At 31.5% G+C, this 16,569-nt stretch overlaps 1 protein-coding gene across 1 annotated transcript; it reads right to left on the bottom strand.

Moving 5' to 3' along the window:
* Positions 1 to 1,321: 1,321 nt before the first annotated feature.
* On the bottom strand, positions 1,322 to 3,979 carry LOC120168859 (geranylgeranyl diphosphate reductase, chloroplastic-like). Its single transcript, XM_039177142.1, has 2 exons — positions 3,263 to 3,979; positions 1,322 to 2,127 (listed from the first exon to the last, which is right to left on the bottom strand). The coding sequence occupies exons 1-2, from the start codon at positions 3,944 to 3,946 to the stop codon at positions 1,426 to 1,428; spliced, it is 1,386 nt and encodes a 461-aa protein (XP_039033073.1). The 5' UTR covers positions 3,947 to 3,979; the 3' UTR covers positions 1,322 to 1,425.
* Between the last annotated feature and the right edge of the window lie 12,590 nt (positions 3,980 to 16,569).

Raw genomic sequence — 16,569 nt, forward strand, 5'->3', positions numbered from 1 at the left:
CTAATTTCGAAGAACTTTGAACCATCTATGCCCTTTGTTTTTTAAAAAAATTATAAATTCCCAGTTACTTGGAGTCAAAATAATTATAACATGTAATGAGTAAAAAGATCTAATTAGTCATGAATATTATTAACAAAACATATATAATAATATATATAGAAAACAATTATAATATACTCTCATGAATGTTTATTTTTATAGTAAACTATACCCTTAGTACTCTAATTATCATTTTTTCTATTTTGGTCATTCAATTATTATTATTTTTAAATTATATCGTTACTTTTTTATTTCATTTAAGTCTCACTTTTAAAAAAATAGCAGAAATGTTGATGTGATATTTTTTTTTAAATTTCAATGATAATATGATATTATCTTATGGTGACACGTCAACATCACCGTTAATTTTTTAACGGTAGCTAGCCAAAATAAAACCAAAACGTAATGTTAAATATGATTTTGAAATAAAAAATAGTTGAATTATTAAAATTGAACAAAAGCGATATTTGGGTTACTAAAATTGTAGTTTACCCTTACTTTTTTATATACAAAAAATGGCAACATGTAAACAGATATAGAGGTAGAGAGGTATTGAGTTTGAGCAACTGCGTATGTAATTTGTATATTATCAATAATTAATTTTTTTTAACAATACTACCTTAAAATCACCTAAACTATTAAAAAATTACTAAAATTATCGTTTAGTCTTCAAAATTTGATGGATTTCAGTTTTGTCTTATTATTTTTTGGGTAAATTATGCATTTAATACTTAAAATATCATTTTTAGTTTGTTTTAGTACCAAAATTTCCATTTTTTTCTAAACCGTGCCTAACTTTTAGTTTTTGTTTCATTTTAGTACCCGTCATTAAAAAACTTAATGCGTTTAGTACCTAAACTATCAGTTTTGGTCCGCTTTAGTATCTAAACTTTCAGCTTGTTTCAAAACTTAACGTTAAGTTTTTAATGGGAATACTAAAATGAAACAAAAACTAAATATTAGGTAAAGTTTTGAAAAAATTAAGAGTTTAGGTACTAAAATAGACCAAAACTGAAAGTTTAGGTACTAAACATATAGTTTACCCTATATTTTTATGTTAAAACTATGATGAAATTATATTTTTGACATTTCAAAACTCTATAATTTAACTTTACCCTTTTGTTCACGTCGCCCCTAATTGGATGGTTAATAACTTGCATAAAAAAGAAAGAAAACGAAAGGTAAAAAGGAAGAATTATTTGGAGAAGAAATTGTCATTAAATTTTCATGGCATTGGCATACAATGTATTTCGAGCATAATTATAAATTAAAGTGCAATTTTATCTTCTAAATACAAACATAATATAATCTTCCTTGAGCAAGAATTAAACATCATTCTCATAAGGTTTAACTTGACAGAAATATCCGAAACTAGTGATATTCATCTCATACATTTAACCTTTCAATTTCCTTCCTAAGTGCATTGGCTCTCACCAAGCTCCCAATGGTATTCACTGCCAACTTGAGATCCTCCAATGGGTTTCCGGGCGCCACCGTCTTGTACAAGTAACTGTCAAACGTCATCTTCTGCACGTACTCGTCAGCGCACATCTCCACGAAAGCTTCCCTAGCCGGATTCGATCTGTAGAACACCTTCTGCAAGACATCCAATACCTTGTATGTTGGCCAGTATTTCTTGTCCCACTTCTCCAAGTACTTCCTCAAGTCCCCTTCATCCACCATCTTCTTCCCATTTTGCGACCCCTCGACGATGGCCTCCGCGCACATTCTCCCGCTCTTGGCTGCAAAGTAGATGCCTTCACCCGAGCATTTTGTTACATATCCAGCAGCATCTCCTACTAAAGCTACTCTCCCGGATAACCTGCGCGGACGAGGATGCTCGGGGATTGGGTGTGCCTCGACTCGTATAATCTTACCCCCAAGGATCTTGTCCTTTGCTCTGTTTCTAGTGGCTAGCTGGAACTTCTTGATGTCACTCTTGTGAGTCACCGTGCCGGTTCCGACTGCAACATGGTCACATTTGGGGAAAACCCAACCGTAGAAATCTGGCGAGACATCATCTCCGACGTACATTTCAGCAAGATTCTCGTAGTACACCATTTTGTCATCAGGGATTTTGATTCTCTCCTGCAATCACAATGAGATTTCACGAATGTAGGAAAATTTGAACATTAGATAAAAATGATTGGAAGTGGACTAAACACATGTTCTTCACTGAGCCATATATTTAACTCCGTATATTAGCACGGACCAAGTGATCTCGGTGGTTAAGAGATTTATTGTTATCCCTTGAGGTCCTGGATTTGAGCACCACATATACCAAGGCTATAAGCGTTCATTGTCAAAGGGTCGAAAGTCATTGAATAAAATATTACCTTGTATTCAGCACAGATTTATTAAAAAGAGAAAAAGAAAACTCCATATACTAGTGATCTAATGCAAAACAAACAACCCTGCAAAAAGAAGCCCCACAATGAAGGATTTTGAGGTTAATCATAGATTTAAATACTACATTTCAAGTAAAACAGCAATTTTCTAACAACTCATTCAGACTTCACCATGCACACGAACTATTTTGAGATTTGTCAAAACCTTTTTCAAACTAAACAAATAAATACTCTATATGAATATGATAAACATTCCAACAATAAGAAGTGTTACAAATCAAAAGGGAGGAAAAGCTTTCACTAAGTATAAGATTTGTTATCTCACATTTTAGGGATCAAACCGACTATACCACATGTTTACTTGTAACCTCATGGACCGATTAACAAGTTGGTAATGTTAGATATTGCAGGTCCAGTCACCCATGTTATATGAAATTTATGTGAAAGGGTGTTCAATATAATGGAGACTAGTAGGGGCATGATCTCTCAAAAATTTTAAAAATTATAGTTTAGATCTTTAGAGTTTTTAAAATATTTAATTTAACCCCACAAAATTTTTAAAAATTTATATTAATTTTTAATTTTCTTAAATATTTTTAATTAAATCCCTCTCATTTTTTTTAAAAAAAATCTCATTAAGCCTCTCAAAAATTTAAAAAAATTAATGTACTCCCATTTTTTTGAAAAAAATATTGTAAACTGAGCCCTTCAATTTTTTTTAATTTAAAATTTTAAGTTTGCTTTAAACTCTGTCGTCAAGTTCCACCCCTGTTCAATTATGATACTAAATTCTACTCTTTCATCCATGGATTCTCTGCGAAAATTGGCAATTGAACAACAAATAACTCGAAAAAGGGTAAAAAATCTGTATATACCTGAAATGCAATGGCATACTCATAATCTCCAGCATTAATGGCTTTAGCAACACGAGAGTTGGCCCCATCAGCTCCGATCACAGCATCCACTTCCAAAGTAGATTTAGATCCCGTAGCTCCCATCTTCCCATCGTACTCGGTGTAATGCAAAACATAAGGCTCATCCCAACTTTTAGGCATATCCATCTTCAAGAACAGCCCATTTATGATGTTAGCCCCATTCTCCTTAGCTCTTTCTCTCATGTAAGCGTCCAATACTTCCCTTCTCACCATCCCAATGTACTCATGAGGTTTCAGCGTCTGCCCAATGTCGACGGCGATGTTGGACGGAGAAATCATCTTCATTTTGGTGACTCGCCGGTCGACGATATCCAACGGCAGGTCGAACTCACCCACCATGCAAAGCGGGATGGCTCCACCGCAGGGTTTGCAGTTGTCGAGTTTGCGTTCGATTAGGAACGTCTCGATGCCGCCCTTTGCGAGAGTTTCGGCGGCCGAGCCTCCTGCCGGGCCACCCCCTATGATGGCTACCCTGAGGTTGCGGTTGCTTAGTTTTGGAGACGTTCTGGCGGCTGACACGTGGAATTTGACGACGGGTTTGGAAAGAGTGGTGGTGGGATTGGTGCAGGGCACGGCGGAGCTACGGCGGAGCTCGGTGAAGGGTTTGAAAGCAATGGAGCTCATTTTTTTTAGAATGCCAGCAACTCCGAACTAACTGAAGTACGAGAGTATTTGATTTTGTAGTAGAAGGGTGGATATGGTTTGGGGATATGAGTGGGAAACGACCGTTGGATTAGGAGAATAGACTGTGAGGATTGGGTTATGGATTATGAAGGGATAGATTTCGATTTTTGTGCTGAGATTAATTTCATTGGAGATTTGATGAATTGTATGGCTAATTTTGTGCCACGTCACGAATCAGCTTTCTTTTATAAAACCAGAAAACAAATCAGAGGCAAATGTTGGGATGAGTTTGATTCATACATTAATTTGAGAATATGATTTTTTAACGCCTTCACTACTTTCTTGACGTCTTCATGTTCCCTCATTCAGATTTTTTAATAAATTCAATCAGTTTTTAATTTTTATAATAATTAAAAAATTAATTTTTTTATTGTCAATCTTTTATTTTTTTCAGTGAAATGTACATTGGATCTAAGTTTGAGAGGTTTAAACCGGTGAATTAGAAATTCTGAGGTTTAACCGTAGCTGGCATTGACCAAATACAGTGATGAATGACGGTTAGCAATGTGTAATTTATTTAGATTTTAAGAGTTAAATTAATATTTTATATGAAATTTTAGAATTAAATTAGTATGTTATGTAAACTTTAAGTCAAATTAATATTTTGTCTAAATGTAAGAGTTAAATTAAAATTTAATTATTTTTGACTGACATGTTACATCAACAAAATAACCAGAGTTAAAACCCTAGTAACTAGGTTGTAAATGAGACTTGACTTGACTCGAGTTTAAACTCGACTCGAATTTTAATCAGCTGAAGCGAACTACTTAATACTCGACTCAAAAAGCTCGTGAACTACTCGAAAATATAATTTATTAAAATTTTAGATTTTAGAAATTAAATTAATAACAATATTACCATTAGTATGTTATTCTTTTTAAAAAAAATATTATATAAGGCTTTCATGCATTTAAAGTTTCGAGTTCAAATTTGAGTCGAGTTTTAATTTTTTATTTCGAGTGAAACTTAAAAAATTTAAGCAAGAGAGCTTTTGAGCCGAATTAAACTTCAATTCTTTATTTCGAGTTAGAGTCGAGCTTGAAAATTATAAACTCACAAATTTTCAAATCGAATCAAACCCAACACTACTCAAACTCGACTCTTTCATTTACAACCTTATCATTAACTAATATAACACATCCACGTCCTACGGACGCTGTCAACATTTTTAAAGTTTGCTTAAAATATTTGAAATGTATTTTTGTGAGTTTGGATTTGAGAATAAGGTAAGGATTGATACCTTAAGTTAATGAAGTGATAAATTTCGATTTTTGTGCTGAAATTAATTTCATTGGAGATTCGATGACTTTTATGGCTAATTTTGTGCCACGTCAAGTACCAGATTGTATTAAACCCGAAAAGAAAATCAGAAGGAATTGAAATATATATATATATATAATGAGTTTGGTTCATACGTTTAATTGAGAATATGATTTTTTTTTGAAATAATTTTTTTATTTTTATATATTTATTTAAGAGAATATTTTTAAAAAATATATACTATTTAATCTCTTAATTTTTTATGTTACTTAATTTGATCTTTTAGTTATAATTGTGTACAAAATCTTTCTTCCCATCAATTTTTTTACTTATTTATACTCTCATTAATATGTTACTCTCAATATAATTTCTTTAAAATATAATATTTTTAATATATTTTATAATTTTATATTGCATTTGATATATTAAATTACTTATAATGTGAAAAGAATATAAAGAAATATATATATATCATTATGGAAAGTAAAAAATTGGAACTAATACATATCATAATATTATAAATAATTTTAATTAAATTTATATATAAAATTAACAATTCAAATCAACTTGTTTCAACTCGAATTTTATAAACTCGACTTGATTGTATGCTCACTCCTAATTGTGTACAAAAAAACATTTTACATGAAAAGGACTTTATATTAGACAAATATATATATATTTTTGTAGTATGAGTGATTATAAGATGATATCTATTAAAAAAGTTTAATTAATTGATAATGTATGCACACGCAACCGCTCAAATCCAAGATTTCTAAGAATAACAACATTTTATTTTTTATCATTGAGTCCACTTGATGAGTTAGTGTCGATGTGTTTTGAAGTGTTCTTAAAATGTTTAGAATGCATTTTTTTGTTTGGAGTTTGGTATAAGATAAGGATTGATCCCTCAAATGAAATGTTTAAAAACGTTTAGAATGTAATTTTTACATTAATTTGAAAAAAAAATACATTCTAAACACATATAAAAAATACTAATGAAGAAGAAAATATATTCAAGATCTTTTATATTGATTTAATCATTTGAAAGGATCAGTTATATATATACATTTGACATAAGAATATGTTTTAATATAAAATGAAAAGATTAAAGATGCAAATTGCATTAATTATAAATAAAATTATATATAATCCAATGATTTTGATTTAACGTTGTATTTTTAGAATTGACCCAACACTTTATGTAAATTATACAATATTTTTTTAAAAATTAGGCGTGATGCGAAAATGAAATGGTTGTCCCTTGTTCCCATATGTAATGGGGTAAGGGGGAGATAAGATAGTAGGCTACCCCCAACACTAGGTTGAGAGCAGCTTCCGTAGGAGACCTCCAAATTATGAAATGCGACTCGATCCCACGACCTCTTAAAGTTAATTTTAGGTGCCTAAAGAATTTTTCGTAAAAAAAATTGTGTCTAATATTTCCGACGTTACACTTTTAGATGTCTGTCGTTAAATTTTGCCATTAAGTGACACATGTTAGGTTTATAAAAATTTAAAAAATTAAAATTATATAAAATTTTATATGCATGACACGTGTTACTTAACGATCAAATTTAATAATGTTAGCGGTACAAATACCTGACAGTGTAACTTTAGAAATGTTAAGCATCTATTTTTAACTTAAAATTCTTTAAACTCATAAAATTGACTTAGGTATAGTTTGGATACTTATTTTACATTAAGTCAAAACTTTATTATGAACATTAATATAAAATACCTATAACTTTGTTATTTAATTTAAACAAAATTACAATATGAATATTCGAATCAAAAGATATACCAGTTACCATAAATGTTTTGGGAGTTACTCTCAAGTGGGGCAGTTGGCTTTTACATTATGGGTTCCTGCCCTTGAATTAAAGGGCTCTGACCCACCAGGCCAACTCCCAACACGCTTTAACTCAAGCAATCAATGCAAGTGTACGCCAATTTAAAGGTACTGATTTGAGGAATAGATAACTAACAGTACAATGGTGCAAAATAGATACATTAATTAGCTCCGACGGAATAGAAAAGAAGAAGATAGTTGGTAGAGTTGGAGGGATTGTTGTATTTTTGGCACTACAATTGGTTTAGTTATTTCATTTATGATATCTATTGTATAAGATTGGTTTAAATAGTGAACAGTTTGATATTATTTAAGCATGTCTCGAATTCGAGTTTGTGTATGCAAAAAATTCTTGCTGAGAGACTCAACCACTAAAATTAAGAATACAACTCAAATCGATCCAGATTAATCGAGGCGGACTCTTAAAATCCGAAAGGGTAACCAAAAGAAATCTATTTTTACAAAAGAAGTAGAAAACGAAAAATTAAAATTTTTGAGGTTAGACCCAAAATTAGATGCCAAACCGTTTTATTTTTAACATCTTCTATTTTTTAAAATAAAAAATATTTTCTATAATCTAACCGGTTCTATTTTTTATTTAATATAAAATAAAAAATTAATATATAAATATCATTAGTCATAATATATATATATATATAATCCAATAATTTTATTATTTTTGTTTTATTTTTAGAACTGACCCAAATTTTGATGTATATGATAACATTTTTTCTTAATTTAATTATAAACATTAATATAAAACACTTATAACCTTGGTATTAGATTTAACAATATAATAATATGAAACTTTGAATAAATAGATCTATCGGTTGCCATAAATGTATGAGGAGTTAATAATCAAAAGGGAGGCAGTTGGCTCTTTACAATAGGATAAATTACACCATTCATCACTTATCTATCGATTACCATAAATAGATCTATCGGCTTTCCTTTCTCTGATTTACCGTTATCTATCGTTGGACCGTCTTGACTTCTCCTCTACCATTTCACCGTTCGGATTTGCGAATGGAACTCCCGAACGCTGTCAATGATGTTGTCAGCTGAAGGGGTAAGGCTCAAATTTTGTTATTTTTGTTTCGTTCCGATTCTCTCACTATTTTCTTTCTTCTTTTTGCAGATCAATAATTTGAAACAAAAATAATGAACATGCATGCCCAGTAAAGCGAAGAGAGGAAAAAAAAAGGATTCTTTATTTCTTGATTTTTTGAGATTACAAATGGTTTTTCTCCATTTCTCCCTTGTATTCCAATTCCCCCTCGTCTATTTTTGCACCTATTTTATACATGAAAACCTCTCTGTTTACATTAAAACTAAGATTTGTTTACATTGAAATCCGGGATATTTGTGATTTTTTTCCGCCTTTGTGGGGATTTACTTATCAAAATGATTCAAATGGAATATTTGGAAAGACCATCATTTGATGCGTGAATATTGGTGAGCACTTGGAACGGTGACGGCTGAAGATGTCTCAGTATGCTAGGGTTTTCTTGATTGTTTAGTGTTCTCAGCCTCGGGCCTGGTTGGAATTTGTTTGGGTCTCCACCTTTGTAATGTTGGGCTGTTTGAAGTTGGGTATGTGGAAATCATCCATACCGATATTATAAAAATAATAATAACAGTGTGATATATAATAATAAATGATGATAATAATAATATAAGTAATATACGAAATTAATAATAAGAAATAATAATAATATAATAATAATAGATAATACAAATACTAATAAATAATACTAAATAAAAATAATTAATAATAATGATAAGGAAAAAATAATACAAAATAATAATAATATATAATGATATAACCAACATCAAGTAGTAAGCAGCTTGATATTACTTAAGCAAAGTCTTGATTTCGAGTCCTTATGTAATACCCTCAACCCGTACCCGACTCGAATATAAGTCCGAGATGTCACATTAACTTTTTAAAACAATATACTTACAAAATAATAGAACATTTGGAGTTATATTAAGAAAATACAATAATATATGGTTGAATTAAGTTCGTTATAACAAATTTAAGGAAAGAAACGTTTTTATGAATAGTACTATATTGTATGAATAGTATTGATACTGTGTAAATAGTGCCATGAACAGTACCATTAACAATTTATCGATGCACTGCTACATAACCGTGAACAGTGTACCGATGCACAAAAACATCGAACATAAATTGTGTACCGATGCACTGCTACAGTAACTTCGGTAAAACATATATAAAACTCATAAAAACTTTACCTTTCATCACTATAAAGTTACCATTTACGTAAATACGTTTAAACTATTACAAAACTCAATCATATGGTTTTACAAAACCGATTAGAGCATATCGGATTCAAATCCTTATTTACATGCCAACCACTATAAGTATTACAAACTACATACTATTAAACTCTTTTCTGATATGATATTTGGAAAGGAGAACTGACCGTCTTGCTTAACTTTTATCATTCTTCCTCTTCTCGGAACCTACGTGTGAAACAATTAAACGCTAAGTCATAGACTTAGTGAGGCATATAAAAACATATAGTAGAAACCATAAAACATTTCATATATCAAAATGCATACATGAACATATACCATAATTATCATAATCTCTATCATTATCAATATCATTATCATGTAATACATTTCATTCAACAATACACACATTATCACATATAAATCTTGTAACATATTTCATATAACAAAGCATATACATCACATACAGTGTATTTATTATTATCTCTTTATTAGCCCATGTACATTATTGAGAACTCAAGGTATGTAGTACACTGAGGTTGTACACACATATACTGTCACCACACTCGTATAAATGTCCCGAAGGACCAGTCCATAGGTCCCGAAGAACATAGGTAAACAGTCCATATGTCCCGAAGAACATAGGTAAACAGTCCATATGTCCCGAAGAACATAGGTAAACAGTCCATATTTCCCGAAGAACATAGGTAACCCTCGACTCTTGGCATGCCAACTATACCACTAGCTCTCATATCACATAACATGGGCATTATCATTTATAAAAATTCATATCACTTGTATCATTCTTATATGATCTCATAGATCATTGTATAACATTCTTGTATTCATATTGTTTCTCTTATAATCACATGTTCCTTCTCTTCTGTCACATACCACATGTATGTGTAAACATATATCTCATATCATATAACATGTATTATTCAAGTATATTCACATGTTACATGACTATGTCTTCTCATAGACATATATTCACATAGTCACATAACTTATATTCTTTCTCACGTAGTCACATAGGTTCATGTCATATAACAAATATCACAACTGCATGTAATCACGTATTATATTACATGTAATCACGTAGATCGTTTTATATGGCTTATATCATTTCTCATTTGTTCATGTACGTATGTCATATCTTGTTCACATATGTTCATATATACATCACATAGCACATAAAATAACATATAAACTTATACATGTACTTATATACATACTTTCATATAGTTTGTATATCAATACCATATAACTTATCTCACAATTTTACATAATAACTTATATCACATTAATTATATATTATTTCCATGTATTTACTATTACTGGATTCACCTATCTTATATTACATATTCCTATAATCACTTATATCAATACCACATAGCTTATATTATAATTAATATATTCATATAGTTCAGTATCACATATCACATATACATCTAATCATGTAGGTCATGTCACATATAATAACATATACCCATTTTCATGTACTCATGCACACATAAGAATCATAAATCAAATAACATTTTAGGAGTCACTTCTTAACATAGTAACTCCGTCACTGGCTCATCGCAAGCTAATGTTTATTCAATAACATAAGTACAATTCAATTTGCACTCACCTTAGCCTTGCTTACTTTGATTCCAGAACAAAATTGCGTTCTATATCTACATAATCTCACATATAGTATACATATCAGTATTCCACTTGACATACTCTAATCTTTCTTTTCTTAAACTAAAATAAAGATCTATTTCCATTTTCCCTTTGTAGTGTATCGGTACACACTATAGTGTATCGATGCACTCATGACATTCGATGTTTTTATTTTAAGGGATGCATCGATACACTTCATGTGCATCGATACACACTGAATAATTTCTGGAAATTTATCCTTGATGCATCGGTACATGTTGAATGTGTACCGATGCACACTAGCCCAAATTTGTATTTTAAGCTCGAAAATTCATTCTTTTTAGCTTAAATTATTCATGTTTCATACCCTTTTCTATTCTTAACTCAAGTACATATACTTAAACTAATTTATACTCATTCAATAAGTCCTTAACGTCAAAATTCCATATTTCATATGAAAATAAATAATCATACCAAATTTTCAAGATGCTCTAAATCCAATTCTATCACTTCATATCTCTTAATTAAGTTGATGACAAGTCAAATTTAGTTTCAAATTCAACTTATCAACTCTTTTCCATAAATTCACTTAAAAACCAATTCTCTTTAATCTTTCATAACTTCTTCATCTTTTGATTTTAGGACAACTTAAGTTTTCCTTAAGCTTAAGTATCACCTAAGGATCAAAACCCACTCTTAAAATCAACAAATAATTAGCTAACAAAGAAACTCACCTTTGCCTTTGGTAGCTCACGCCTGAGTAAGAAGAAAGCAAGAAGAAGAAGAGAGTTTTCCAGATAACCCTCCCCCCACGTGATTTATTCTTATCGAGGGGAAAAATATCTTTCTTGTCAAATGACCATTTTTCCCTTTAATTTATTTGATAATTACTAACAATTTTCAGGAAATATTTCCAAATAAATCATTGAATTATTCAACTATTCCACTTTTAAATCACCAGATTCTAAAATTTTACAATTTATTCACTAACCCGGTATTGAGGATGTTACACCTTGTGTATGCAGAAAATCCCTGCTGGAATACTCACCCACCAAAGACAGGTGTACGACGTTTGTTGGTCTGGATTAGTCAAGGCGAAGCCTTGGAGCCAGGAAGACAACCAATATATATATATTGTAATAATATTAGTAATAATACAAATAATAGTAAATAATATTAATAACATAATTAATATAATAAAGACGAAAAATACATAAATTTTTTAGGCATTTAGCTTCCCCTTGAAAATCAGACCAAACTTCGGGTGACTCTAAGTTATATCGTGGATGATTCTTCGGTCTTGGATGCTTTTTGAGTCCAACATCATTCGTTGTGAAGTTGAAAATCGAATCGAAGACTTGTAAACACCCTGTGAGTTAAATCAGTTAGAAAATAGCTTATCATTGTTGAGTTAAGCTATTGTTGTGGATGACTCCTCCATTGCGAGTTAATTCAATGATGGATATTCTTTGAGCCCAATATTCTTCTTCGTGAAGTTGAAATATGGCTCAAAGTTGTAGATGACTCCTCCATCGAATATCCTCCGTTTTTGTAGTTAAAATTTGACTTAAAGACTTGAACCCTCTACGGGTTAATTTGGTTATAAATAGATCCTCGGTGTTAAGTTAATCTATGTTGTAGACGACTCCTCCATTGCAAGTTAACTCAATCTTGGATGACTCGAACATGATATCCTTCATTGTGAAGTTGAAATCTAACTCGAAATGTCGACTGGGAAGTAGCTCTTCATTGTTGAGTTAAGTTAAATTGCAGTCGATTTTGGGTCTTCTTCTAGTCCAATATCCTTCGTGAAGTTGAAATTTGAGTTGAAGACCTTGTTTGGAAAATAGATCCTCGTTGCTGAGTTAAGCTATGCGTTGGATGACTTTTCGATTGTGCGTTAAGTCGATCTTGGATGACTAGAGCTTGATATCCTTTGTCGTGAAGTTGAAATCTAACTCGAAATCTGGGCTAGAAAATGACTCCTCGTTGTTGAGTTAAGCTAAATTGCAGTCGATTATGGGTCTTATTCTAATCCAATATCATTTTTCGTGATGTTGGAATTTAACTTGAAGACCTTGGTTGGAAAATAGCTCCTTCCTGATGAGTTAAGCTTTGTTGCGGATGACTCCATTGCGAGTTAAGTCGATCATGGTTTGTTTTCGAGTCCAATATCCATTGTCGTGAAGTTGAAATTGACCCAAAAAATGTATTGACCTTTTGTAGACCAAATTGATTGGAATATAGCTCCTCATCATTGAGTTAAGCTATGTTGTGGGTGACTCCTCCATTGCGAGTTAAGTCAATCCCGGGTGTCATTTGAGTTCAATATCCTTTGCCATGAAATTGACTAAACAATTTGCAAAATTGTACACATACGTGCAATACTATGAATGTAATGTCCTTAGGTATCTTAAGATGTATGTGTAAATGTGTTATTAGTTTTAGAGAGAAGTGTCAATCTTTTTCTGTCAATCATGATCTTCTCTTATTTTCAGAACTTCTGATGTCTTGTACGTGGATTTAATGATTGCAGTTTACGAAGCCATTGTTTCTTTATGAACCCCGATAAAAAATCTCTCCGGGTAATGAAAACCACTAATATGAGCGTGTTTCCGTCAAAAACCCATTCCCTTTCAAAAGTTGGACAAGGTGTCATAAAAAATGGCATATGAGCCCTTCCTATGAGTTTCGTATCAAAACCCCTATCAACCTCTGAGTACCTGCACTTTTCAGAAACATTTTGTACAATAATACATGATGATCTCTTTTCAAAGTGAATAAATTACTCGCACTTAATTTCATACAAGATGCTAAGAAAATTTGACTCTCAGAGAAAATGTTCATTTTATTTATATAAGTGAAAAGAGTTCTTTGCAAGTATATGACAAACATTTGAAAGAAAAGCAACAAAGAGAAAATGGGTGCCCTAGATATCAATGAAGTGGACTCCTTTGAACTGGCATGCCATAAAATAACTCGAGTGTAGCTTTTTTTAGGAGACCTCGAAGGTTTTGACAACGCATTAAGGATGCAAAATTCATCCTAAATCAATCAATTTTGTTGTGCATTCAACTTTAACATGTTGCCTTCACTGATAATGTCATATTGACTCAATATCTTTCCGTCCACGAATCCTGAATCATTACTTGTTAGGATTTCGATGAAGCTCAATTGAACAACTGAATAATTTGGCAAGAGGGGATGAATTGGTTTTTTAAGTTTTGGGAGTAAGGAGTAGAAAGATGAAACAACTTGCACAAAGATTTATAGTGGTTCGACTTCTCAACCAAGTCTACATCCATTACCCAAGCTCCTCACTTATGATTTTCTAACAAATTAACTAATTTGTTCTTTGTTTTTGCATGATAAAGAGATAACCTTTACAAATCCCTAATTTTTCAAAGGTTAAGCTATAACTACTCTCCTTTACAAAAAGATAAGAAATGTAAACAAGAAAACCTCTTAAAGGAAGGTGTTTACAAAATTTAAACTCACTAAAACACTAATATTTACAAGAGAAAGGAAAATAAGAATGAAAAACTTGTCTCTTGATTGCTTGGATAGGTGTTCTCTAACCTTTTTCAAGTGTCCTCAACTTTTTTTTATTTGTTGGAATGAGTTTGTGGCCATTTCTAGTTGTTGGGGATGTTTTGGAGTCGTTGGGGATTAATTTTCTTCAAAATAAAATTATCCAGGACAGGGAGTATCGGTACTATTTTAATGAGTATCAGTACTACGATACAATAATATCGGTACCCCATTTGATATCGATACCTATTTTGCATTTTGAAATTTGAGCAATTTGAAAAAAAAACTGGTAATATCGATACTACCTAAAGAGTATCGATACTTCTCTTACCTTTGGTATCGGTACCAAATTAACATTATTGGTACTACATGAAAAATATCAATATTGTTCATGTAGTATCGATACTGTAAGAATAATATCGATATTACGTACTCGGAAAAACTGTTTTGTGCTCAAATTATAGTTTAATGGACTTTGAATTGTTTTTGAAAACTTTGAACAAATTCAATCAAGTCCAAAAACATTTTTCCTTAATTTGTTATATCAAAATATTATGAAACATAGTTCAACAATCTCCCCATTTTTTATATAATAAAATATTTAAAAAATTATTTTGGCAAAACTTCTCCTTAATAAAATATTTCATGAAAAAGAGAAATATTGATGGTGCTTGACTTGGAGGGATACGGAAGCAGCTCATCTGTTGAGTTCGGGACCACTGTTAGTGATGAGGCTTCTCACGTGGGTCGCTAGAGAGGCAGCGGTAGGGGGACTTAGGGACCCTAGGGTTTCTTTGTGTTAGCTTAGGTTTGGGTCAATTTAGGCCCTGTTTAATTGATGATGGGTTATGTAAAGAAATTTGGGTCAAATGTAAATGGGTTGACTTTTGTATAATGAACTGTAAATGTACATTTTAATTTGGATTTACTATTTGTATATGGCATTCAAAGCTTTAATTGACTATGAATTCGGGTTCCACATTATTATCACCTGACCCCCCCAAGATCGTAATTAAGCAAAGACTTGAGTTCATGGTCAAATTTCTCAATGCTTTGTAAAAATTTCACGAACGATTTTCCACCAAATCCCCTAACTCCAAATTGGCCTTCGATCTCCTTCAATCTAGTTTGAATGATTCAGAAAAAAATTAGGATATTGTAGGATTATCACCAGCTCGGGTCATAAACAGTTTTGAATCAACTCAGTTTCAATAAGTTTTTCATGTCGGGTCAATTTTTTACATCCCTACAACTTGAAGTATCGTACAAAATCTAGCTACTAGAATTTGACAAAAACCTTTAGTATCGATAATCCACATTCAGAGTATTGGTACTGCCTCATGGTAGTAATATTATCCTAGAGTATCAGTACCAATTTTGCTCATTGAAATTTGAACTTAGACCCTAGTATCGGTACTATACCTTCAATATTGATACTTGAAGAACAATATCGATACTCTATGAATATAGTATCGATACTATCTACCCAAAACCTTTATTCTTTGGCTTCCTTAAGAACAATACTGATATTGTTTATCCAATATTGATATTCCAACCCAAAACACTATGTTTCTCACGAGGATTTCACTCTTATGCGTCCCCAAAGCCATCCTAAGGCCCTCGGGTGTTATTTAATGTTTATGGGTGTCGTAATCGATTTTCGGAGGGAAGATCGATATGACATTTTGGAAAATAAATATAAGTTATGAAAAGATGGGGAGTCGCCACCAATCATTTTTAAGGTGAGATTGGAACACCTAATATCAGGTAAGTTCAATAAAAAATTTTATTTTATAAAAAATACAAAGTTTTGGTATGCGAAATTAGAAATTAGATTCGAGAGTCAGTTACGAGTGAGGAAGAATTAACACCCCAAAAATTGATACATAGTTGATTACCCTATATTTTAAAATTAGAAAATTTAAGTTCGAAATTTTATTTCATTTAAAATCCACTACGTATGCATATTTTAAAAATGATGTCGATTTACCAAGACTAATAATGATCACCCAAG

This window comes from Hibiscus syriacus, unplaced genomic scaffold (genome assembly GCF_006381635.1).
Source record: "Hibiscus syriacus cultivar Baekdansim isolate YM2019G1 unplaced genomic scaffold, ASM638163v2 tig00111721_pilon, whole genome shotgun sequence".
Taxonomy (NCBI): Eukaryota; Viridiplantae; Streptophyta; class Magnoliopsida; order Malvales; family Malvaceae; genus Hibiscus; species Hibiscus syriacus.